The sequence below is a fragment of the Symphalangus syndactylus genome, chromosome 19, assembly GCF_028878055.3.
Source record: "Symphalangus syndactylus isolate Jambi chromosome 19, NHGRI_mSymSyn1-v2.1_pri, whole genome shotgun sequence".
NCBI classification, from domain to species: Eukaryota; Metazoa; Chordata; class Mammalia; order Primates; family Hylobatidae; genus Symphalangus; species Symphalangus syndactylus.
In genome coordinates, this window is record NC_072434.2 from 85996683 (window position 1) to 86023809 (window position 27127).

Here is a 27127-nt window from a genome sequence, read left to right on the forward strand (position 1 = left end):
GTTCAATTTTGCAACCTCACCTTAGGAGAGTGTTGATGAAGCAAAGGATTTTACAGAATGAGGGAGTAATGCTTCAGAAGCAGCAGTGATACTTAATGAGTCACCTATTCTACTACCTGGTCCTGGGGTATACCTGGTGTTAAGGAAAACACAGCTGGGACAGGTGGGAAAGTAGGGTTCTTGGGGGCAGCCAGGGTTAAGTTAAAGTAAGGAGGTAGAGAAATGTTCAAAGATGTTGAAGTTATAGGGGAGTGTACTGCTCATGAAGGGAGGATCCAGTGGAAGCTCAGGATTGGAACAGATCAATAAATATAATGGGTCATAAAGAGATGTGAGCCCAGGCATGGCCAACGGGAGAGGTTTTCCCTTCTGGCATCAACTGATTTTCGCAGGAGTGTGAGGTACTATGGGATCAGTTCTGATCATCTCCTGGGAAGAGGCAGGGTAAAGAGTGTTTCCAAGGTGTAGGTCCTGAATGATTTGCTTGGTGGTATGTTGATTTCTGGAATATGTGCTCTCTCAGCTTCAAACTGTGGACTTTTGAATTTCTTTCAATGTTTCACTCTTCTAACAGTGCAGTGGGGAGAGAGTGAGACATAGTGATCAAGGGCACTGGTTTAGGTTCCACATCCTCTACTTTTTGTGTGACCTTGAACAAATTAATCTCCTGGTGCCTTAATTTTCTAAACGTAAAATGGAGTACTGATGTAACTAACTACCTCATGGAGTTGAGACAAAAATAGAGTTCATTAATATGCATAAGGCTCTTATCATAGTACTTGGCATATGGTACACACTTACTGTTAGCTATGGACATTATAATCAGTGTAGCTATATATTTATATGCATTCATGATTATCTCCTTAGGTTAAATTCTTGACAATATAATTGTTAGGTAAGAAGGTGTGCAAAATTTTAATGCTTTCATATAACTTGCCAAAATACTCACCAGAAGAGAAATTAAATCTCACTACCATATCATCTGACACTTGTTTGATTCCCTCTTATTTATGTCACAATGCATGACAACCCACCACCCACCCAGCAATCGATTACAATAGTCCTCTGTGTACCTACTGACCCAGAATGCAGGAGTGCTGCCTGGCGATCCGCATTTTAAAGAAATGCCCATTCAATTCATTAGCACTCTTCAGTTTAAAACCATTGTTCTAGAATTTCATCAATTGATAAATCAATTGCTAAAACATTGGTTTCACCCAGCCTCTTTGCAATGTTAACACTTTGGCCCACGCTCTTGTTGAAATTCCTCTTGGCTTCTATAACACTTCTCTCTTCTGCATCATCTGCTATTTCTATACCGTATGTTTTTTCCCTTTAAGGAGCAAGTAAGTGGGTGATCTTATGTAACTGGCAAGTCCAAAGTGGCACTGGCTTCAAGCATAGTGTCCAGTAGAAATATGTGGGCCGCATCATCCAGGGGCCTGAAGCAATGTCATCAGGGCTTTGGCTCTCTCCTCCCATCACTGGCTTAGTTTCTTTGTATTTGGACAGACTCCCTGGCAATCAAAGTACTGGCATGCTCTGACTCAAATCCCTGAGCTTTAAGCAGCCCAGGAAGTTTGTTTTTTTAAAGAGTCTATACCTAGAAATCTTAAAAAAAAAAAAAAAAAAAAAAAAAAAAAAAAAAAAAAACCTCTTTCTGGCTCAGGACTAATCCAGGGGTGGGAGTTACTTTGCCAAATCAGGCAGGGCACCATGTTTGCATTACCAAGTCCACAGCTATTAATTTTTTTCTGATTTCTCTTACATTTTTGCAGTACTCCCATTCAGTCAATCACTAAGTCAGGCTAATTTATCTCAACAGTTCTCAAATCTGTCCTTTGTTGTCCTGACTACTATTGCCCTAATTCAGACTCTCACCATCTCTTGCCAAACTATTTTAATAGCCTTCTCTCTGATCACCCTTCTCCATTCTTGCCTCTCCTTGATTCATCTTCCATACGGACACAAAGATAAGCAAATGCAATCTGTTTCCTTATTTAATACCATTAGGTGCTTCTCCACTAGGATAAAGTAGTCAGAATTCCTTAGAATGGCATACAAAGCCCTCCAAGATCTTCCAGAGCCATATACTGATCACCCTGTATAACCAAAACTAAATCCATTTGCTTTTCCTCAAACCCTGTTTCCAGTTAAATGAATTATATACATTCAGACACCAAACCTGAAATTTTAGACGTTCTCAATTCCCTTCCCTCTCTACCTAACTTGTAATGTAGACATTTTCCAGATCCTGTATTTCTGTCTTCAAATTGGTCTCTGCCTCTTTCATTCCCTTCGCTCTGCCCTATCCAGGCCTTATCACATTCTTCCTCCTTGCCAGTCCCTTGCCTCCAGTATCCACACCTTTTTCCCAGCCTCCTCTCCAATGTCACCAGGCTAACCTTTGAAACATAAGTCTTATCAAGAAAAACCGTCCACAGTACCTCATCCACTGAATAAAAGCCCCCAAATCTTAGCAAGCTATTCAAGGTTACAGACATCGTGGACCCTTTTCCACCTATCCTACCTCTCCACGCCAGGCCAGGCACTCCATGCTCCAGACACCGTGGACCCTCTTCCACCTGTCCTGCCTCTCCACGCCAGGCCAGGCACTCCATGCTCCAGCCATGCAGACTGTCCTCAATGCCCCCATGCCTGTTTCTGCTATTCTTCCTACATGGGGTATTGTTCCTCATATCAGCCCATGGAAATCCTTCTCAATCATCAGGGCCAAGCAGAAACACCTTTTCTTTTTTGAAGCATTCCTAGATTTCCCTAGTAGGACTACTCTGTTTATATACTGTAGAAATGATCACAGCCTGATTAATAGTGGTTAATTGTGCATCAATGTCAGGCCCAATGGTTTCAGCGTTCCACTACTTACAGATTCTGACTTCCAGAGAATTACTGAGCCTTATTTCTCATCTACATGTGGAAACATTAATACCTACCTCACAGAGTTGCTTTAAAAATTGAGATAAAACGTGTGAAGAAATCAGAACAGTTCCTGGCACATAAGCCGTTACTAGTGTTCCTGGACTTCACCGGACACCTCTGAAGGCACCACATCACATCCCAGTATAGCATGTGCACTAAGCTTGGGGGTTATGGAATCAAACTGCCTGGGTTTGAAGCCCACTTCTACCACTTACCAGCTGTGTGATCTTGGTCAAGCTCGTTGTCTTCACATTGTCTGTTTACCCGTCTGCAAAATGGGGACAATAAAATACCTACCCAATTGGGTTTTTATGAGGATAACATAAAATAAATATAGCAACCATGCAGAGCAGTACTTGGCATCCAGTTAGTGCTAAGTGTTAGTTACAATTTTATCTCTGTATCCCAGAGTCTAGCACAGAACCTGGGACAAGGCTCATGCTCAATAAATATTACATTGTAATGAACCCTATGCTTCACTTGGCAGTATCTAGTTAAAGTTCTTATCTGCATTAAGCGTACTGACTCATTCCATCGCAATTAAGTATTTTCTATAGTTAACACCCATCTACAAAATACCAAGCTGCTGCCTATCTCATTGTTTGGTGAACCACCAGTGAGTGCAAATGTGTGTACAATTATGGATGGTTTATTTAGTCTTCAATAGGCTTCTCTGAAGCCATAATATTGTTATATATGTGTAATTTGATTAATTTGCCAATAGCCTGTCAAGTGAATAGCACCCCTTCCAAAAACAGTATGCTAAAATGTTTTTACATTGATTTTGAGGTAGTTGCCATGCATAGAAAGATTACCTCTCATTTCTATTAACATAATTGCTTTGCAGAGGAACTGTATTTCTGGATAAAATTATTTTAAAAATACCAAAATTTGCAAATTTCTAACCTATACCAAACTGGGGCAGGATGAAAAATATTCTCGAATTCTCTGACTTTTGTTTTGGAATCTGTGTTATAATAAATCCCAGAAGGAAGTCACTGTGGATTGGTGAGGGTAAGGGGTGGAGAACTGGGGGATCTATATGGGAGCAGCAAAGACAGCAGTTCCCATCAACAATGACCCTGTCGAAGAAGCACTGATAGGGTCAGAAAACCTGAGGAGGAAAGCAGACTCCTTATGAATATTCAACACTTGCTCTAGTGCAGTTTTTCTCAACTTGGTGCTTATCGATATTTGAGGCTGGATAATTCTTTGTTATGAGGGAGCTGACCTGCACATTGCAGAATGTTGAACAACACCTCTGCCTTCTACCCACTAAATGCCAGTAGCATCTGATTCCCAGATGTGAAAACCAGAATGTCTCCAGACTTTGCCAATAAAAGGCCAAACACTCTGGTTTAAGAATCACTGCCTTAATGGGAGAAAATTAGCGAAATTATTTAGATGGAACCTCTTATATTTAAATGTGCACTATTTTTAAGTAGCTTTATTGACTCATATAGGCTTACCCTAAAACTAATAATCTGTACTAATAATACAAGAAGCCAGGACTATGATTGCGATAGATTTTACCAGAGATGGGTCCTAGTGGTCCTCTGTTCCTCAGGTTGGAACCTAGAACAGTGTGAAGGCAAGAGGATGACATGGAAGAAAAGAGCCACTGGAAACTGCTAGCTGGTCTTTCAATTAGCAAATCGTTGTGGGGATACCTGTGATATGTAGGCAACTGCAGGGAATGCAGAGGTACCATACACATCGTCTTTGTTTGAAAGGAGATCACAATCTCCTGACAAACTATTTCCAGTGCAATTCTCATCTTTTGCTTTTTACTTTTAGTATCTGGTTGGTACTTATGTTTCAACAGCAGGGGCCATTACAAATAATGTTATGTAGCTATAAAATGAGAACAGAACAATGTACAGCTCATTTCTCCATAATACTTCACTTAAATCATTTTAGGAAATTAACCGTATTATTAATTGCCTAAAAACAAGACTCCAAGCACCTCCTCAGCCAATACATTCCCCCAAATTTTTCCTTTATAGTTGGTAAAATACTGCAATGGTTACACAAGCTTTAACTGTAAACTTAACTTACAAATATAGTAAAATTAACTTTTAGTAATGATAAAAAATAAAGTTTCCCATACTAGGTAATATTTATTTTTATGTCAGAGATGTATAAGGAATGAGTAAAAGTCTCAAGTGAGCAGAAATAGAGAACTCAAGGGCTTTAATTATATGATGTGTAATAAAGAACTGGCATAAAACACACTGTACTAGTATCAAGGATTATTTAAAACTATAAAATGCCTAAACATGTATATCATTGACTTAATTATAATCAGGTATTCATTTTCCTGCTACACTTTTGTCAACTCTGCACCTCTGAATCCAGTCATTCCTCTGATATGTATGCCTTTATTAATATTAAATAGTTGTCCTGAGTGTATTAGAATTAAATATATATTTAGCAACAAGCAAATGCCAAGAATCATAGGACATCAGCAGGGACCAATGAAGGTATTATATATAAAGATTTTAAGCTCTTGACATATCAGAATAAAGAAATCATTTTTCTGATTTCAGGAGTGAACTTAACTCCCTTCTTTCAATCACAGTTGGCCCATTTTATTATAATTATAAAAATTGTAATTTATAGGATTATTTTGCTATTTGTTGAAAAGCCAATCTAAAGTTCCAGAAGCCTCCACTTTTTAAATAGTGCTTTATGTGTTACATACCCTTACATGTAATAAATCACTCTTGAGATGCAAGCAAAGCACAACAGTAGCATTTCACTTCTCATTAATGGGTCTAAATACAAAGTACAAGAGTCCAGGCAAGTCACTTAACTCCTCCAGGTTTTATCTACAAAAAAAACTGGTATAACTACCTGCCCTTTCTTACCTTACACAGTTGTCCTGAGGATCACGTAAGAAAATGTAGTTGTCAAGAGAAAAGCGTTCCTACATATGCTGAGCAGAACTGTTGTCATATATTTTTGTTATAGCCAAATTCTTTCAGGTGAATCACTCAGCTTTGGTACTGTTCATGCCTTACAGAAAGCTGGAAGTACTGTGTCCCCTGCTGTTGAAATGTGAATACATTTGGTTGCTGGTTAAAAGGAGATGAACTACACTACAAATGCCTCTTTATAATGAAGGTAAAAATACTAAAATAAAAATCTGAAAATCTTCAGAGGAAGCAGCTACCTCTATGCAATAGGAGCATGACTTTCACTTGATCCATCAAGATGAAGGCAAATAAAATTAATCTTAAATCAGAATTTCTTGGTATTGAAACTTTATGATCTAATTTCTTTATACTTCCTCTCTCTAAGCCCATGATGTCCTGGGCTTCTAGACCCAATCCCCTGGAACTCCTCTTGACTCCTTCCCCAGGCAAAAGAAAAAGTTTCTGATTAATGTGAAAAACTTAACTCACTGAATGTCATCTGAAATAGATTTCGGAGAGTGTTAAATGATTCGGCTTTTAACCTTTAAGCCACCTGTTTTCAATTGTGTAGTAAGTTTTGGCACCTTTTAAAAGGGATGCCATGCACAAGGCAGAGACTTCTGTTTTTTCTTTTGCCAGGAAACAGGAAGTGCTAGTTACAGTGGGGAGTGAGATGGGTAAAAAATGTCTTAAATGCTCATTAAGGTAAAAGGTACCTTACCTTAAGGAAAACATTCCAACAGAATGTTTGTCAGGTACAGAGCACTTATTTTTATATCTCTAATTTCCCAGAATAATGCCAATTCATAACCCACAGTAGGTGTTCAATGGATGTTTATTAAATTAAATCACCTTGATTTGGATCTCTCACGCTGACTGGAAGAAAGGGTCTGTCGCATCCTCAGTCCCCCAAGATCTGGCCTTTGCACAGGTCTCTCTGCAAACCAGGTTCGGTCACATCTATGAATCCAACTTTCATCTCCACGGTTTTTAAGATTCCCAAGTGACATGTTTGCATTTAGGGGCATACTTTAGTTAGTATATGACGTCTTCATGCTGATGTCCTAGAATGTATTACTACTATTTCTATTACTATTCCTTAATGGTGATCAACTAAGAAAAAATAAATTATGAAGTCCATCTTGACCAAGAATTCCTTCCCACCATTATTTGTAAAACTTTCTACCACACATATTTGAAGATGATCTTTTTTGACTTTAACACCTAGAAATGTGTATTTTAATTTAAAATAGAATTTTAGAAACTTCTAAGAAATCAGTAATTTTCTCACCAGTTCAGTAAACCACTTTACCAATTAATCTTTTATTTTTTATTGCATACATCAATATTTAACAGAAGAAAAATAAAGAACCCCTAATGTTAAACTGAAGTTAATTACATGTTATCTTCTGATTCTTTTCAATGTAGACCTAAATTTTCACATATATCAGTAAACATAATTTATGTTCTTATTAACATTTTTGAATCTCACTTTTTTGCATACAATTTTACATATATCAATATTATTGAATGGCTATATAACATTCTGTAATAGCACTAGCAATACACCAAAATTTACTTAACCATTTCCCAATCGTTGGGCTTTTTTTCCCCTTAAAGTTATCTGAGTGGAATTGCTAGAAAACTTTGTACAAATAGCTTTTCTTTCTTTTAAATATTTTCCTGGGCATATGCCACTCAAAGTGAGTATGTCAATAGATAGATCAGTTATAAAGCCCTTTTTATAGTCTTCTACATAGTTCTCTTAAAAGGCTACTAATATACAATGCTGCTGCTATGAGGACACATGCAATTAAAACCATTTTGCTAATACAATAGCATGAACTAAGTCAAAGTTGCATTTTTAATATTAGGAAATTTGAATACCATTCAAATTGATTTTTTATACCATTTATACATGATCTCTTTAAAATTTGCCTAAGAGTACAAACCCTTATGGATATGCATATAGTTTTACAAAAATTGAGTGCATCCATGTGTAATGCAAATAGCTTCTTTTAAATTCCATCTTGTTTTGTCTTTTTCCTATTTACTACACGTTTAAAATTTTTTCTCTTAGTTGACCTACCTTATCAACTGCCATGAAGTTCCTTTTTACCACTATTGGTGTGAGACTTGTAGTCTTTATTTTTCTTTTTATACTTAACATTTTAATTCATTTGGAATATCACATGTAAAGTGGATCTAATCCTTCCACACTGACATCTAGCTAGTCTTTCCACCAGCAGTTATTAATATTTCTTTCTTTCCATTGGCTTATTAGTTTTAGTTAAACTTTCTACTTGGCACCACAGAATATTCAGAAAGGTTGCTTAATAGCATGTTTTATGGATTTGGAGAGCAAGGCTCCCATTTTTTCCCCCTAAATTAAAAAAGCTTACATCTTTGCTTGCTTTCCTAAATAATTTATTACAATTATGCCATATTCCACAAAGCAACCAGTTGGAATGTTAAATGGAACTGTAGTAAATTTCATACTAATGTCACATATTGGCATTCCTTTGGATGTAGCTTTATATTTTAATACAGATTATCTAACTTAATCCTCACAATAATTCTGTGAAGTATTTCTCTTCTGTAGATGGTGAAATAGATACTAGGAGTGACTTTCCCAAGAGAATACAACTGGTAAGTAGTGAAATGAGAACTGTAATTCTGGTTTTCAAAAAACTCCCTATCTCCCCATGTACTACTTTTCCATTACACCAGAATGGCTCCTATGGGAGTTTGCTCATGTTTAAAAATATAGCTCTTTAAACTTGCTTCTATTTAGGCATCTTTCTTAATTTATCTCAATGTAGTTATATAACTTTCTTTAAAAGTCTCATATATATTAATAACCAAACACACTTTTTAAATTGCAGTTTGTCACTGCTAAGATGTAGAAATGAGATTTTTAAAAATTGTATATCCTGCAACTTCTTGAATTAGTCTTTGTTAGTACATTTTTATACTATAAGTTTTAGCAGTTGTAAAGCCATGTTAATAGAAAATATTTATGCTACTTTCCCTATCTTCCTCATTTTGTGAATGCTGGCTTTTATTGCAATGACAGGTCTCTTTAACCATATATAAAAATGGTGCCAACACTGTTTACTTTCCACTTGAGAAATGTTTGTTTTCCCAGTAGGAATAATGGTAGTTCTTGGTTTAAGTACTTAACAGACTCCGAGAAGTCTATTAAATCATTGCCAGAGAAATAATTAAATCAAGGGTGAATGAGGAATTTTTGAGAAGTTATCTGTAGTTAATACTTTGGATTTTTACTATTTGTTCTGTTGATGCTGATTTAATGGCTGTTCTGCTTAACACCAGCCTTACAATCCTGAGTGATAGTAAATTATTTGTCGCTGTTATTGTTTGCCAATATTTTATTTTGCATTTTGCATCTGTTGAGAATAAAATCCTTCTAAAAATGTCTTTTAGTATTGAGAACATGTTTGCCTCAAAAGACAATTTGAAGCATATTGCCTTTCATGATACATGGATAGACATTATTTAAACATTTGAAAAAGTTCACCAATAAGTCCATTAGGGTCAAAGTCCAACCTGTCAGAAAATTATACTGGGTTACAATATCCCCTAAATTTTTAAATGCTTTTTATTGGTATAACTTCTCATTTCCCACTTATTTTGTATTAAGAAGTATATTCATTTTCTTCATTTTTAAAGCAAACTTTATCTTGGACTAATTTTTCCTATTTCCATTATATTCAGCTATACCATCTTTTGCAACTTCTTATTGTTCCTTTTCTCAATTTCTTATGAATAATCTGTGATATTGAAAATCTTTTCAGTAGATCTGGAATAACTTCACCTTCATTTTATTTATCATCTTATGTATTTCTCATTTCAATTACTATTTTATAGGTCTATTTCAAGTATTTCAGTTGTTTTGTTAGATTTAAACTTTAGGATAAAGTTTAAATATCACTTTACTATATTTTTAAAAGTCAATACAATCCATGACTTTGCTACCTTAAGTCTCAAGTTGTCAATTACTTAAATCTGTCTGGTCTCATTTTCCTCACATATAGAGGAGCAAAAATTAGTGTATTCCGAACAAATTTTGACCTGATAATATTTTTTATAACACAATCTTCAGATCAGAGATGTGTTACTGAAGAACATTTTGTTAAAACTTAGCCAAATTCTGCTTCAATGAGATCCATGCTCTAAAATATATTTAGTTCATCTTAATCTTCACATTTCTCTGATTCAATAAGCTGCAGGACCAGTGTGTGCTTTTCACCCCCGGCAATGCTAGACTAATTTTCGTGGGCACTTTCTCTTTCTCCTGCAGCGCCTACACTCTTCTAACAGTGAATGTTAGTAGAAAGATCAAAGGTTTTAGAATCACAAAAGGCCAGGTCCCCATGTTGGCTCTTCCACATACCAGATTCTGAGCAAATTACTAACAATTCTCTTATTTCTTCTTTGAAGGTGATATGGTTTGGCTGTGTCCCCACTCAAATCTCATCTTGAATTGTAGCTCCTATAATTCCCACATGTTGTGGTCAACTGAATCATGGCGAGATCATGGGAGACAACTGAATCATGGGGTTGTTTCCCCCATACTGTTCTCATGGTAGTAAATAAGTCTCACGGTATCTGATGGTTTTAAAAGGGGTTTCCCTTTTCACTTAGTTCTCATTCTCTATTGTCCACCGCCATGTAAGACGTGCCTTTCACCTTCCACCATGATTGTGAGGCCTCCCCAGCCACATGGAACTGTGAGTTCATTAAACCTTTTTCTTTATAAATTACCATCTCGGGTATGTCTTTATCAGCACCATGAGAACAGACTAATACAGAAGGTACATGCAAATTTGCCTCACAGGATTGTTGAGAAACTGTTATGAGAAAGCATAATACTAGGTACTAAGCACATGATAAATACTATTTCAGAGCAAAAACTGTCACAGGGATCATCATTCTCTGACTGAAGAATGGAAACTGGACTAGAGGAAAAGCAAGTTCATGTCTTCTGACAGCTCCACAGGTTTTCACCATTAGAGTACTACCAGTTTTATGACGTTGGGTGGTTCTGGGAGAAAAAAAGTTTCTATACTCTGGATAACAGCTAAGAGGCAAGAGAGATTACAGAAGGTTGTTACTTCACAATTTGTTAAGTGGGACACAACCAAAAGGGCATGGTAAATCCTCCTTTGATTCATTCCTATCAGTTATGTTAGTGACATTAATTAAAGTGGTAGAGCCAACAAGGTGGTATGTTTCATTCTCACTGAAAAAACTTGGGTAATCTATTTATAGAGGGTTTTATAACTATCTGTAATCCCAGGTTAAAAAGGCCTCACTCTGTTTCTCCTTAGGAATTCCTAAGAATTCCTCCTTAGGAATTTCAGAATAGCCCTTCTGAAGTATCTTCTCCTGGGGCACTTCGTTTTTCCTTTTGGTCTAAGTTACTTGTTGGAAGCTCTTTAAGTGCCAGAGCAGGGCTCTGCAGAAATTTTCTGAAGTATTAAATAAGAATAAATCTTATCCTTCAAATTTTCTTTGCAATCAACCTCCCCAAAATGAGCTTTTCAACCACTAATTGAACTCCAATTCTTTTTGTAAATTAGAACACTGTGGTGGCGTCATTGCCTCATCAGTTACAAGGGTCAAGTGGGTATTATAAACTTCAGACCTTCACAGTGAATAAAGCATCATGCAAAGCTAATCTTTTAACGATGATAGACAAATGTATTTTATTATCATATTGGCATTTGTATTAGTTGCTATTCCTACCACCATGTCTACACATTTACATTATATGCAAAAGATCCACATAATTTACCATTTGTGTGTGTTTCACTATTCGAACAGGCCACAGCAACTGTAATAGCTGCAAAAGTAATTAAAATATTACTTGGGTATTACTAATTGTTCTATAGACAAAGATAAAATCTTAAGATCATGAGCAAATACATTACCTTTAAGCTGAGTTGCTAATATGGAACACTTACATACATACCCAATACTAAAATAAAGCTAACTCTGTTTTAAGATTCTGGGTCATGTAGCCCATTCTAAACAAAATGTTCAATAATCAATAAATCACTCATTGAATGTCTGAGAGTTAAAGACAACATCTGCATAGCATTCATCATATATAACCACTTTTAATTACTCATATGGGAAATTGTCCTTTAAATGAGAAAATTCTGATGCCATGAAGGAGGTCCAAAACAGCATTTCCAGATTACTCTTTTCTAATTTTGAAGGTGCTTCTCTGGGCTTTCTATGTTTTTGCTTTCCTCAGAGGATTCTAGTTTGGCTATTATTACATTATTGGTTCCAGAAGCCTCTGGCTGCTTATCATCACCATCAAAGATAATGTCTTCTGGATTTGGAGGTGGAGGGCAGAATTCTTCAGTTGGAAAGATCTCCTGGAAAAGTGTTTCAGCTTGCTTGACAGCATGCTCATTTCCCAGGCCACAGTCAGGCCCAGAGCAGACATAAACATTGGAAGGCAAGCCATTATATGAGCTTCTGCTGATTCCCGAGGAATCTCTCATATTAAAATAAAGAGCCCACAAGAGTCTTGGCTTTGTAAGTTCTTCCTTGTTTATTTCTGTTTCAGTATACGGAATGAATAATTTCTTCACCACTGATTCTAAGTCTTCTCTTGCTGTTTTAGAAGATGAACATGTCAAATGTACCAGATAGGTGTCCTTCATGCATGTCATGGTTGAAGAACATAATTCTGTGACCCGTACAGCACAGGCTCCTGGCTCTGCTGGAGGAACTATCAGAATGGAAGTCTGCTGATCTGAATCTGTCTTTAGTATAGACTGATCTGTAATGAGTACTGCCCTAGAGATCTGCTTATACTGCACATTTGAGCATGCTTCCTCAGAAAGGTAACTGTCTTCCACAATAAAATATTTAGCATTTATTCTTTGACCAAAGTGATCTATAATTGCTTTACACCGTCCAGATTCTTTGTCGACTACAAAGCATTGTACTTTATGACGAAGACAATAGATTCCACCAAAAACTGCACACATCCTACAGAAACCCTGGGGAATTTCTCCTTGGCCATACAAGGGAAATAAAAAGGGAGTGTTACCAAACCGTCCGAGACATTGAAGGAAGTTTTTAGTTGCGTTAAGACCATCTATTGTAGTGCAAGATGATTCTGATGTCATTGCAATTGAGTGCAGTACAAAATGTTGAAGGTTGGGAGTTAGTTTTTTAGTTTTTAAGTATTCTGAAAATGAACACTGCCTGAAAGCTTGGTATTCATCAGGATGTTGTTCATAGTCTAAACAAAATGTGAGAAATTTCATTAGCATCCTCTTTTCAACCATGGTGAGTTCCTTGCTATTAAAGACATCTGCTCTGGAACAAGGCACTTGTTCTACCTTTCCTTCCCGAAATGCAAGAATCCTAGTGACATTTTTAAATTCTACATAACGACTAACATCGGATTTGATTAAAAGATCAATTAGCAATCCTTGAGAATACAGCAGTTTTGATACCAAATCAATATTAAACCTCCTGCCTTCTTTAACTATTTGAGAGTAAGTAATCCTATTTCTAACTGGTTCATTGGCATTATCTTCTACTGTAGATTTGCTTTCATCTTTATCTGAAACTGTGTGCATACAAGTTTTATCTCCACAATACTTTTCCTTCTCCACTGATTCCTCTACATCAGTTACTTCTAGTGAAATCTCTGTATCACTTTTCTGAGTGTGTTTGGCAGGCATTTCGTCACTATTAAAATATGATGACTGGCTTTCTTCAGGCAATGCAGAATCCAGAACTTCAGTGAAGGTATTAGACACCCCCGAAGAAGGATTTTTCTGCAGAGCACCAATCTCTTCAATGTTGTCCTCCATATCCTGACTGGCGTAGCAAAAAGCTTCTGTGTGTTGAATAGTTTCATCCTTCTTGTGAAGAGTGATGGCTTCTTCTGTTTCATGGATCAGGTCCTGCCATGCAACAGTACTTTCTTCCCCAATGTCATTGTTTTGCTGATACTCCTTCAACCAGGATAGCAATCCTGAAAAGCTGAAACTAGCCCAGTTTCCTCCATAGTAACTTCTTGAATCAATATGCAGAACCCTCTGACCACTTCTTGAACATGCAGCTGCAAGGATGGATTCGGGCAAACCTGTCCCTATTATAACCACATCAAACTCTGTGGGAAGATTGTCCGCCATTCTAGGAAGTAACAGTGTCTGGTGACAACTGCTGATGAAAGAAATGAGGTGTGATTATGCTGTAATAAAATCTGTCCTTCTGATGTTCCAGTTATCCCAGAAGCACTGAAGCTGCAGGTCCTAGCTGTTTAACGGTTACCCTTTTAAAACATCTTTTTTCTTATAAGTCAGTAGCATCAAAGCATGAGCAAGTACATCTAATCACATCTGAGAATACTAAAATGGATGTGTGGTTTCATTTCTGCATTTCATCTTAGCAGTAAATGTCAAAATGCATCATATATGCATTTGTGACTGGAACTCTTCTCTGAAAGAAGAAAATTCAAGAAAGAATACATTGTAAACAATGTAAGAGAAAAATAATTTCATGCAACAATGACAATCCATTGGAGTGTGACTTCTTATTTGGACATAAACCTCTACTAAAGCGTGTCTTAAATGCTTTCTCACATATTTTCTAATTTCTTGAAAATGGACAATAGAGATACAACAGCCCTCCCAAGAATCAGGCAACATAGTAATACAGAATCAACATAATGTTCCACAAAAATAAAGAAGAAATAACATAATACAATTCTCTAACTTTAGCTTTTAAGAAAACTATCATGTGAATAAATCTATACACAGCTGTGAGCTTAGACTAAACGGAACGCGTGGCTCCACTGTTTATAGAAACAGATTATACACTATGTGCATACTGCCATGATTAAAAATATTTCTGTGGCCATTACAGTCTGAGTGTGATTCCAGAACAGCTGAATATAAGACCTTTCCATGCCACAGCCACCCTTAGGATCTCATGTTAGCAACATGAGACTATTTCTACTCAATTACTAGTCAGATTATTACAAAAGGATTAATTCAGTAAAACAACTGGCCATTTAAAAATATTTAGGCTCATAATAGGCCTGAGGAAAATGTATTAAAAATATGTATATGAATATACACATGCATATAAAAAAGGAAAAGTGTAAGTGTAAGTAAAAAAGGAAAACTTCCGATTTCATATTAAAATATCTTAACATAAATAATACCTACTTCTAACATTTGAATACAATGATGTTTGCATTTCGCCACTGTCTCTGCAACCCTGAATCTCTGCATCCCAAGCAAAAGGTCTATCTAAACATCCTCTGCCAAGACTAACATTGTTTGTTCTTATTTTTGAAGGAGAAGTTAAAAAAAAAAAAAGGCTCTCCTGTTAACTTTGAGCATAATGCTGGTTACATTCCATGTGCAGAAGACATCTGTGTGATGCCCTGTGTGGCCCGAGGTAGAACGGCCAAGGTGCTGAAGAGCATACTCACCTGAAAGTCTTTAGGCTAAAGCATTATATACATAATACTGCTAAACTTTCTAGTATTCATCATTGTACAGTTTTGAGCTCTGGTTTTCACTACTGTTAAACCTACTGAAATATAAATCAGTACAAGCTGGACCTATCTAGCCCAAGATGACTAATAATCTTGGATATTGGTAAAACAAGCCATTCAATTGGAACTTAGATTAAATTGCGTAGGGCACAGACCTTTAGTTTAACTAAAATGGCAATCCTAACAGTCCTGTCTAGTCAAAGCCTCTGTCTCAAAAATATCAAGGATTCCACTCATTTTTGGCATTCCCTAAGAAGCCAGGAACTAAGTACAGAATGCAGCAGTTGCCTGGCCCACTCAAGTATAAATATAAGTATGTCTGAATTACTTATTCTGCTTCTTCCAGCAGGGTGTGAAGACGGAGACTGAATCTATGATGGTATCTGAAGAGGTGTAACCATAGTATATGCTGCTTCTTGGCTTAGAAAGATAGGGCTCAGGGTAGGAGTAGGAGCAGAAGACACAATCAATAAGCGCTAAGATCAGGCACGTTCTAACCTACAGATATCAAAGGGGTCATCAAAATGCAAAGCAAGTAGGATGGCCTTACAGAGCATTAAGCTGAACTACCCAATAATACAGATGAGAGAACTGATGGCTGGAGAGATTAAGTGACTTGGGAAAGCCCGCACAATGCATGAGTCGCAGGATCAGGAACAGGATCCACTCTTGTGCCATCAGGCCAATGGTCTTTCCAACAGATAGGGCAAGCCTCTCCAAAAGCCTCTGCATCAAGAAGCTACTTCCCTCATTTTTAACTCCCTCCCTTTCAATACTCCACTGTTAGGTAGTTCTTGCTCAGGGATAACTATGCAGGAAGTGCCCTCCTTTTCTTCATCCTTAACCTGGATCTAGAAGCACAAACTCTGGAATTTACTCCGGGCAAAGAAATTATCTTTGCTAAAAACTTTTTAAACTCTGTAGTAACTTCACTACTAACTTGCCCCCCAGGGCTTAAGTAAGTATCTGAATCTCTTATCCCAGGGTTTCCACCTCTACATTAAAAACAGGGAGAAAGTCATGGTTGAAAGCACTACATGCCCTGAAAAATGGGACAGCCCTCAGGCAAAAACCTAAGTGAACTTAGAAAATCACTGGGCTGGGACCCTAGGAGGGATGGTGAAGAAGAAAAACAGGAAGGGAGAAGTGACTAGGAGACACAGGAGGGTGGGATCAGCAGAGGAAAGAGGTGAGGAAGAGGGTGGATGACAGCTAGCACTTATAAAGAACTGAGTACACCCTTGTGTTCAAACTCCCGGGCATGAAAATAGAATTTTCCAGCACAGAAAAGGCACTTCAAGGAAAAAAGAACTTTGATGTCTGTGAACAAACATCTGTTGACTACCCTGGAGAACACTACTGATGATACTTTAGGCTTGGGCTTGAATAACCTTCTTAGCACTGCCGAAGAAACTGCCTGATAGGTATTTTTTAATTAATATAAGGTGTGTAATCCCATAGCCATCCATACCACAGCCTGCATACACTTACAGTCCCCTCCCTAATTTTCAAATGTTTGTTCAAATGAAATTATCAGATTAAAGCTTATGAGGGGCGGGGAGGAAAATATTATAACCTCTGAAGCAATCAAATAAAATCTATTTTCTTATTTCCTTCAAAATGCCAAAAAATGAATAATTACAAATATAATATTTGGGTTTGTCATAGCATAGAGGTTACTGAATAAGAAAATATTTTTGATAATTCTACAAAGATTTTTCTCCCAAACCCACCAAGATTAAAGCAATAAAGTATCAATGGATTTCAGGATTTAAAAAAGGAACTTTAAGCCTCGAGAAATACACATTTCTATTTCAAGTCTCCCTACAAATGAAATTCCTGAGGCACACAAAAAATAATTTCTTTCCTACGCTTCCTTCAATGATTTGCTGAGTTGTTGATCATCCTTCAAAACATCATGTCTCAGTGAAACTTAAATCTTCTATAATAAGAGTATTGCCGAAATAAATCAACAATCAAGTTCTACTTTAATGAAATCTACCGACTGCAGAGCTAATTACAGTATTTGTTCACCTGAGATGGTATTGGCTGAGCCATTTGTAATCTCACCCGAGATTCTGGTGTGCTGGAACCCATCTATAAGAAGGAAAATAGTAAAAATAGCTTACAGGGCACATGCCAATTTGCATTCTGAGGATCTAAATGAAACTGTCTCACTCCCTAGAAAGCATTCAAAGATTTACAAGTACTAACGAGAATTTTTTTTTTTTTTTTTTTTTTACATATTGCTATTTTAGTTTTCTACTCTCATTTTAGGAAATAGTAGAATATGAATCTAATCTCATCACTCCCTCCAACTTTCACGAGTTAATCACTTCTTTTCTTGAATCTCCTGACTCTACAGGCCCTCGTCTCTTTCCTCAAAGTGTAAAAAGCCGTGGTTTCGTGCCTTGTTGAGTGATCTTAGGAGGTAAAAACAAATGAGAAGAAAGGAGACGGGCTGGGGTTTGGGGTCAACGTGGGGGGCAGATGAGAGAACACAGGAATGGACTCGTGGACAGCGTGCGGCGGGAGGGGGGAGGAAAAGGAAGGCACCCGCCATGCGGCTGGGGTCGAGCAGCGTGAGGAGGCGAGCGGGGAGCGGGGCGGTGTCGGGCGGGGGGCGCGGGGCCGAGCGGGAAGCCGTGCGGGGCAGGCTGGGGGCAGGCGGACGCACGGAGGGGGCGGCGAGGCGGGGAGTGGAAGTTTGCAGAGGGGAGGCTGCCTTCTCCTCCCAGTCCAACTCACCGAAGAGGCTGCCGCTAAACCCGTCCCACACGCAGCCCACGGTGTCCCACACCCAGCCGTTCCTCAGGCAGGACACGAAGGTAAAGGTGACCCCGAAGAGGGACACCAGCAGGTCGCTGAGGCTGATGTTGACCAGGAGGAGGTGAGTGGGAGTGCGGAGCCGCTGGAACTTGTAGTAGAGGACCAGCACCAGCAGGTTGTTGCCGACGCCCAGCAGCCCAATGGAGCCCAGCAGCAGCGCCAGGCGCTCGTAGGTGCCGGGGCTGAAGAGCGGCGCGGGGCTCAGTGTCCCCGCCGGCGCCGGCCCCTCAGCGCCCGCGGCCCCGCCGCCGTCCCAGTAGCCCTGGCCGCCGCTGCGGTTCTCCGAGTACATGGCCCGGCGCCGGCGCTCTTGACGGGCGGAGGCGCTCAGCGTGCGGCGGAGCTCGCGGCGCGCTCCGCACTGGGTGGGGCTGGGGCTCCGCCGCCGGCTCTGGCCATTGTGCACTGAGGTACCCGCGCTATCGCGCGCCGGGCCCGCCCTCTCCCCGCCCCTTCCGCCCGGCGCACCCCCGTGGCCCCGCCCCTCCCCGCGGCCTGTTCTCGCCGCTCCGCTGCTCCCGGCGCGTCCTCTCAGCCCCGCCCCCCGCGGGCGCGTCCTCGCGGCTAGCTCGCCCCGCCCCCACTGGCTGGGCACCTTCAGCTGGTCGGCGTGGACGCGCGTCGCGGGATAGCCTGGGGGCCGGGGGACGTAGGGTAGCCTCGATATCTCTTCACACCCCCACCTCCCTGCACCCACCTTGAAAGCTTCGTGTCCACTCACCCATTCATTCACTCACTTATGCATTCATTTATTCCTAAGTATTTATGAGCGCCTGCGCCCACCACGTGCTGGCAAGAATTGGGCTTCTCCCCAGGCTTCTCCCCTTCCTGGGAAGCTGTAATAACCCACATCCAGCCTACGAAGCCCATCCCGCGTCATACACTTAATGTAAACAAAAGCAAAGAAAAATTGAAGAGCTCGGGGTAGTCTTACCGGAAAACTGAGAAGAAAAACAACAAATTGATAGACAGGTGCCTGCCTAACTACCTGACTGCTAGAGGACACATGTCCCAGGGCTGATACAAGAGCCTGCCACCCTCGGCAAGTTTGGGATGAAAACTCTCTGAAAATGGCATTCCAATGGAACTGACTTTAAGCCCTGGGCTGGACCCCAAGGCCTTCCAATACCGTCCTTCCTGTGCTTGAAAGTGTGGGTAGATCTTTCCGGTCACTGAGGCCTGCTAAAGTCCTTCACAGGCAGTGAAAGATTCAACCTAAATCTAGCAGGTATAGGAGGCAGGTGCTATATTTAGAACAGCACACATTTCCCACTGGGCCTCTTCCCCTGTAGTGATGAGAATATAGTACAAGTCAAATATAGGTTGTGAACGTCATCACACTCTGCAAGAGCCGCTTCTGCCTTTGTGGTTGCACAATCCCTAAAGAGGCCCTACAAGAAGATCACAGTCCCGAGCCACACCTGCATATCGTCCTGGACACTGGTGACGAACACAGGGTTTGTGCAAGCTAAAGAAACTGCTTTCCATTGCAGGCGTTTACCCCCCTCACCTCTGTTTGAAAGATCAGTAGGGAATGACTAGCTTGGATCAATCCACATTCCGAATTCCCTGGAGAGAGGATCTAATAGGCTGGCAGCAGTTCTCCACCCTGGTGCATAGAGCAATAGCTAAGGGGCAGTGTGCTCTGCCTTTGACACCTTGATTTTCCTTCAAGGTTTCTGCTCTGGACTAGCCATCTGTGAGACTTCCTACCCACCCACTCCTTAAAAAACACATACACACATTTAATTGTTAATTTTAGATTTGTACAAACATTGAACAAAACATAACGATTTAACAAGTTCTATATGTTTAATGTGGAGTGTGTCCTCTGTGTCTAGTCTACAGTAAGTTCTCAATAAATAGTAATTTGAATGAATGAATAAAGAACTCGCTATATTTTTCTCTATTCATCATTGCTGAGTCATTGCCCTTATAAAGCTTACACTCCAGTAGTGTTGGGAGAACAAACAAAAATTAGATAAATACGTAGGGTGTCAGCCACTGACAAATGTCATAAAGAAATCGGGGTCAGGCGTGGTGCTCATTCCTGTAACCCCAGCACTTTGGGAGGCCGAGGCAGTAGGATTGCTTAAGCCCAGGAGTTCAAGACCAGCCTGGGCAACAAAGTGAGAATCGCCCCCCAACTCTTCAAAAAATAGAAAATTAGCCAGGCAAGATGGTACATGTCCGTAGTCCTGGCTACTCAGGAGGCTGAGCCAGGAGCTATGGGAGATGGGGCAAGGAGTTTGTAAGAGTTAAAGAAACAGGAAAGAAACACGAATAGCAGCTCAACAGTCAGACAGGGTTATTTGGAAGAATAAACCTAAGAGGGGCTTCTGGCCAATTTCGGTCAGGAGCACTCTCTTACAGACTAAGAGTATTTAAGGATTTTAGAGTGAGAGAGCTTATCACAGGCGTGGAATGTTTCTGTTTGGAGGAGAAGTTTATTGCTGAGTTGGAATGTCTCCGTCGGAGGGGAGGTTATCTCGGGGCTGGCATGTCTCTGGTCAGGGAGGGGTTTAGGGGTTTATCTTAGGGTTGGAATGTTTCTGGTCAGAGATGTCTTTTGTGGTGTATAGTCATGCTGACCTTAGCCATTAGGCTGATGCTGTTTGGATTTAGGTGGTTTTTGATCAAGGGGAACTTTAAAATGGCAGTGCTTGTCTAAGATGGTGATGCCCCTGCTCTGTCAAGGTTGTTATTTAGACAGGGTGGTTATGGGCAGGAGGACTGTAGTTGGTATGTTGGAGGAACAATAAGGAAGCAAGAATGAGAATTGGGACATGCGGCCAGTCAGGTGGGTGGGCAGTGAATGGCCAGAATATGCAGGACCTTGGCCATTTCAATAAAAGGACTTTGGCTTTTACTCAATCAGAGTAAAGTCCAGGGCAATGCCTACTAGCAGTGAATGCAAAGGAGGAGTAAGAGGCATTTGAGAAAGGTTTAAGAATTTTTGATACAGTAATTTTACAATACTATGAACCATTAAGGACATTTATTGAGCTTGACAGAAACAGGCAATGATAAGGATATATGTTTCTTTTTTAATTTTAGAATTATGTAATGATAGGATAATGGCAGAACATTACGATCTTTTACAAAAACAAAAAAACAAACAAACAAAAAACACCAGCATGATATAGTTTGGATGTTTGTCCCCACCCAAATCTCATGTTGAAATATAATCCCCAATATCAGAGGTGGGTCCTAGTGGGAGGTGTTTGGGTCATAGGGGGCGGATCCCTCATGAATGGCCTGGGCCATCCCCTTTGTGATAAGTGAGCTCTGCTCATCTAAAAGTGTGTGGCAACTCCCCCATCCCACTCTCTCTCTCTCTCTCTCTCCCTATTTGGTTGTCGCCATGTGAGATGCCTGCTCTCACTTTGCCTTCAACCATGAGTAAAAGCTCCCTGAGGCCTCCCCAGAAGCTGAGTAGATGCCAACACCATGCTTCCTGTACAGCCTGCAAAACTGTGAGCCAATTAAACCCCTTTTCTTTATAAATTACCCAGTCTCAGGTATTTATAGCAGTGCAAGAACAGCCTAATACATAGCATAAGGACAAACATGTACAGCAATGGAATAGAATAAAGGGGCCAAGATATGAACTCTTACATATATGGTCAATTGATTTTTGACAGGGATGCCAAGGCCATTCAATGGGGAAAGGACAGTCTTTTCAACAAATGATGCTGGGAAAACTGCACATCCATGTGCAAATGAATGAAGTTGGAGCCTTACATTATATCATATATAAAAATTAACTCGAAATTGATTGGAGACCTACATGTAAAAGCTAAAACTATAAAACTCTTAGAAGAAAACTTCTTGGGTATGACAGCAAAAGCACAGGCAATGGGAGAAAAATAGATAAATTGGACTTTATCAAAATTAAAAGCTGTTATGCATCAAAGGGCACTATGAAAAGAGTGAAAAGACAGCACACCAAATGGGAGAAATACTTGCAAATCATATATCTGATAAGGCATTAATATCTAGGCTATATAAAGAACCCCTACAACTCAACAACAACAAAAAACTCCACACAACCCAATTCAGAAATAGGCAAAGGATCTGAGTAGACATTATTCCAAAAATATACTAATGGCCTAAAAGCACATGGAAAGAAACTCACCATGATTAGTCATTAGGGAAATGCAAAAAGCCACGATGACATACCACTTCACACCTACTAGAAGGGCTATCATCAAAAAAACAAAACAAAACAAAACACAAAAACAAGTGTTGGTTTTTGTGTGGAGATGTGGAGAAATTAGAACCCTGTGGTACTGCTGATGGGAATGTGAAATGGCGTGGCTCCTGTGGAAGACAATTTGGTAGTTCCACAAAAAGTTAAACATAGTATTATTGTGAGCTCATTCCTGTAATCCCAGCACTTTGGGAAGCTTAAGCAAGATGATCGCTTGAGGCCAAGAGTACAATGACCAGCCTGGGCAACATAGTAAGACCCCATCTCTTCAGAAAAAAATAAAAAATTAGCTGCGTGTGGTGGCACATACCTGTAGTCTCACCCAACTATTCAGGAGGCTGAGGCAGAAGGATCCCTTGAGCCCAGGAGTTTGAGGTTGCAGTGAGCTGTGATCGTGTCACTGTGCTCCACCCTGGGCAACAGAGTGAGACCCTGTCTCAAAACAAAAAAAATTGCCATATGATCTAGCAATCCTATTCCTAGGTATATACACAAAAGAATTGAAAGCAGGGACTCAAACAGATATTTGTATACTAATATTCATAATAGGATTATTCAAAATAGCCAAAAAATAGAAACAACTCAAATGCCTATCAACAGATGAATGATACATGGAATGTGGTATATACATACAATGGAATATTATACAGGCATATTTTGAAAGAAATGAAATTCTAGTACATGCTACAACATGGATGAACTTTGAAAACATTACGATAAGGGAAATAAGCCAAACACAAAAGGACAAATATTATATGATCCCAATGATATGAGGTACCTATAACAAGCAAATTCATAGAGACAGAAAGTAGAATGGTGGTTACCAGAAGCTGAGAAGAGGGAAGAATAAGAAGTTAGTGTTTAATGGGTAGAGAGTTTCTGTTTAAGATGATGAAAAAATTCTGGAGATCAATAGTAGTAATGGTTGCACAAGATTGTAAATGTACACAATGCCATTGAATGGTATACTTAAAAATGGTTAGAAAGGAAAATTTTATGTTATGTATATTTTACCACATTTTTTTTTAAAAAAGAAAAAAGCATGTGCAAATTGTGCCTGCATCTCACTCTCTCAGAGTGGGAGAAGTAAACTACTATAACCAGTTGATGAGGCAAGCTGAACTCAGTATGCTGCAACCAAAAAGCAACTTGTTCTCCCTACTCATTTCAAATGTTTTCTGACTACCTGCTCCTTCCTGCCCTTAGATGGAATTTTGGCAGCTTCCAAAGCTTTTCTGCTCCCTTGCAGTTGACATCAAGGCCACAACATTGTAATGCTGAAAAGCTAAAACTCAACGTAAAACTCGCTTGTCCACACCCTCCAAGATAGAGCCAATGTCAGGCCTGGAGAACTTCTGTGAGGGTGGAGGTGGGAAGGAAAACAAGTTTAGCTTCCCCCAGTTTCTTGATCCGTTATCTGTAGATGCTGCTCTGGGCCCCTTTGAGATTGTGAGGGAAAAAAAGTCTTCCTTGATTGGTAAAGTTGTAGTCTGATATTGGTGCTCTCTGCCAGGCACAGTGGCTCATGCCTGTAATCCCAGCACTTTGGGAGGCCGAGATGGGCAGATCACTTGAGGTCAGGAGTTCGAGACCAGCCTGGCCAACATGGTGAAATCCTATCTCTACTAAAAATACGAAAATTAGCCAGGTGAGGTGGCATGCACCTGTAATCCCAGCTACTCGGGAGGCTGAGGCAGGAGACTCACTTGAACCCAGGAGACAGCAATCCAGCCTGGGCAACAGATTGCGACTTTGTCTTTTTAAAAAAAAATTGATATTGGTGCTCTCTGGTTGTAGCAAATTTTAAATGTTGGGTTTTTCTCTTCTAGGGTGGTTTTCAGGTTCTCTAGAGAAACTGAGATCTCTGGCATCTTTCTCACACAACTCTCTCGGCAGAGGCAATGCCTTTAGTAGCTGGCTGCTGGGATCTCGCTCTCTGCCCCTGCTTGGGGACTCTCCCAAGCTGACCCAGTCTGGCCCCTCTACTGAGAGTCTAGCATCTGTTCCTCTGTACATATGTATGCATCTTTTGCCCTGCCAAATTCTGGAAGTGGTCTGCTGCAGAGAGTTGGCCAGCCCCAGACTCTCCCTGTCAGTGCCCCTGGGATGGAAAGAAATGGGGAGATGTCATGGCTCCTCCATGCTGAACACTCTCCCTGTGGAAGTGCTCATTAAGGATATCCTTGAGCTCCTAATGAACTCGTTGCCTTCTCTTAAGTAGTTTGAAGGTGAGCAGGAGCTAATGCTTGCAGAACTGGTTCCCAGTGCCTGCACACATCCTCCTGCATGGGCCATCTAGCCCTGTCCTTTAGACAGAAAGAGGTTCATTGAAAACCCTCTAAACACCCTCTTACGTTGGAACATTAAATTATCACAATACCTATACTCCAAGGAAGTCCTTCACAAAGTATAGGGGAGCGAGGAATGGAGACACGTTTCATTTGACATTCTTGTTTGGAAACTGATAACCCCTAGCCTTCTGCATCATAACGTGACAGCAGAGAGGGAACTTCAATCAAGCATTCCTTTTCCCAGGGTTGAGACACATTCTTCCCTGGCCCCTCTAACCTTGGTATCTGGTGAGCAGCAGAAGAGCCCTTACTGAAAATCTTGCGAAACATGTATGCACCTTTCCTACCTTAGGAAATGCAATTTAATGGATGTGATCGAACTTTTTTTAAAAAAAGGAGAATCTAGCATGCCTTAAGGTTCTGAATGTCAATGCTCCTGGTGCATACAGCTCCTCAGATGGGTGAGATGTAGGGATCAGCTTAATACATAAACTGTGTATCTGTCCATGTCCCCTCAACCCCCAAATACATACATTTGTTTTTAAAATAAAATCTCACTTGTTACATTGCCGTTAAAAAAATGGAGTTTATGGCTGGGCACAGTGGCTCATGCCTGTAATCCCAGCACTTTGGAAGGCCGAGGCGGGCAGATCACGAGGTCAGGAGATCAAGACCATCCTGGCTAACACGATGAAACCCCGTCTCTACTAAAAAAATGCAAAAAATTAGCCAGGTATGGTGGCAGGCACCTGTAGTCCCAGCTACTCAGGAGGCTGAGGCAGGAGAATGGCATGAACCCGGGAGGTGGAGCTTGCAGTGAGCCGAGATCGCGCCACTGCACTCCAGCCTGGGTGACAGAGCAGGACTCCGTCTAAAAAAAAAAAAAAAAAAAAAAGCAGTTTACATGACAGAGGAGGTAAGGAAGAGTAAACATTTAATTTCAAGAAGAAACTGGTTAGTGAAGTTATGACTAATTTGCATATATATATCTCCACACCAACACCCATTATAGTGAAAGGTTGGTACATTGGGGTCAAAGAGAACATTTATGTTTCCTGAGGGAGGAAAATTAAAACAAGCTATGGACAAAGCATCAGGGATCAGAATAGCTTATAATCAGCAACAGAAGCTGATCAGAATACAGTCCTTCTAACAGCAACACTGGAAGCAAAAAGACAATGGAGTAATATCTTCAAAATATTTAAAGAAAATAATTCCAACCTAAAATTCTGTACCCAACCAAATATCAACAAAGTGCAAGGAAAGATCAGGATATTTTCAGATATGCAACTATCAAAAACATGTCTATCTTCCAGGCCCTATTTCTGAATATGAGTCACCAAAATGAGGGAATAAATCATGGTGAAGAAAGACATAGTATATAAGCTTGAGGATGAGGGAATTCTCAAAATGATGATGAAGGGGGATGGTAGCAGGACAGCCATGCCCCTATGTATATAAGGCATCAGTCCAGACTGCAGGGGTATGACTCAAGAGACAGCCGTGTTGAGGAGTGTGGGCACCAAGATGGCTTCTACTCTTGTGTCATCTTTTTATTCTGAAAATGTAAGGGTGAGCCTGGCCCAGATTCTTAACAGTACCTGGTCACCAAGGGCCATGTACTGTTGAAGCTCCTGCCTACCTCTTTTTCCCCTGCCATAGGCATTAGCTGAGTATACTCATTTCACCACAAAGGAGTTCTTCATTGATTTATCCTGGAAACTAGAGTTGGCCATCATGAACCCAGAAGCAGAAAATCCAGAGCAACCTATTGCACCAACAGCATTTCTGCCAGATGACTGGTACCAGGCCTACACAACAGACCAGCTGAGGACCCAGCCATGGGCCTTATGTCATAGTAGCACTCCTTCCTCATATGGGCCCTTATAACATTCATGGAAGCTGAAGCCAAACTAACTCACAGCAATTACTCCGCATGCTTTTTTCTAGAGTCTTTTTCTGACAGTGCCAATATCATTTCTTTGCTTACAGAGCTAGGTGTGTGTTTGCCTCTTACTCTTTAAAATGATTGCCTTTCATGGTCATTTATATGTAAAAAATAATAAAATAGTGAAATACTTCATTGAGAAAACAGGTAGAAAAGAAAAAATATACACTTATGAAGGACATTAGAAACACGAGACAGGTTTATGAAGTTGTACGTTAAAATTTAAATAATGTGCATAGTTCTGTTGAAACTAAAATTGTCAAAGTATGTGGTCTGGGCTTAGAAGGCAATTTTCTAAAATTAATAGTTTTGTAAGAGTGTAGGAACATGAGTGATTTTCAATGTTCTTTAAATCTGTGGCCACATCATTTCCGCAACCGAGAAGATATAAGTACAAATGCATCCGGTAGCTCTATAAAT

General features: G+C 40.0%; 2 protein-coding genes across 5 annotated transcripts in view; both read right to left on the reverse strand.

The window, feature by feature from the left end:
- Nucleotides 1-18701, reverse strand: part of OPN3 (opsin 3) — a 46550-nt gene extending 27849 nt beyond the window's left edge. Inside the window, exons 1-2 of one of the 4 annotated variants that reach the window (XM_055235212.2) lie at nucleotides 18175-18701; nucleotides 11565-14084 (exon numbers count right to left, since the gene is read on the reverse strand). In XM_055235212.2, coding sequence (XP_055091187.1) covers nucleotides 14014-14084; nucleotides 18175-18547 — 444 coding nt within the window. In that variant the 5' untranslated portion in view covers nucleotides 18548-18701 and the 3' untranslated portion in view covers nucleotides 11565-14013. Of the gene's footprint in view, nucleotides 1-11564; nucleotides 14361-18174 lie in introns of those variants that run through there. The other 3 variants (XM_055235213.2, XM_055235211.2, XM_063613548.1) reach the window with 3 other exon arrangements.
- CHML (CHM like Rab escort protein) lies at nucleotides 11565-14053 on the reverse strand. The gene has a single exon (XM_055235206.2). It carries the CDS (start codon nucleotides 14051-14053, stop codon nucleotides 12095-12097), a length of 1959 nt encoding a protein of 652 aa, XP_055091181.1. The 3' UTR covers nucleotides 11565-12094.
- Nucleotides 18702-27127: the final 8426 nt, after the last annotated feature.

Coding starts and splice junctions, on each gene's coding strand:
- CHML (XM_055235206.2), bottom strand. CDS start 14,053: ATGGCGGACAATCTTCCCACAGAGTTTGATGTGGTTATAATAGGGACA.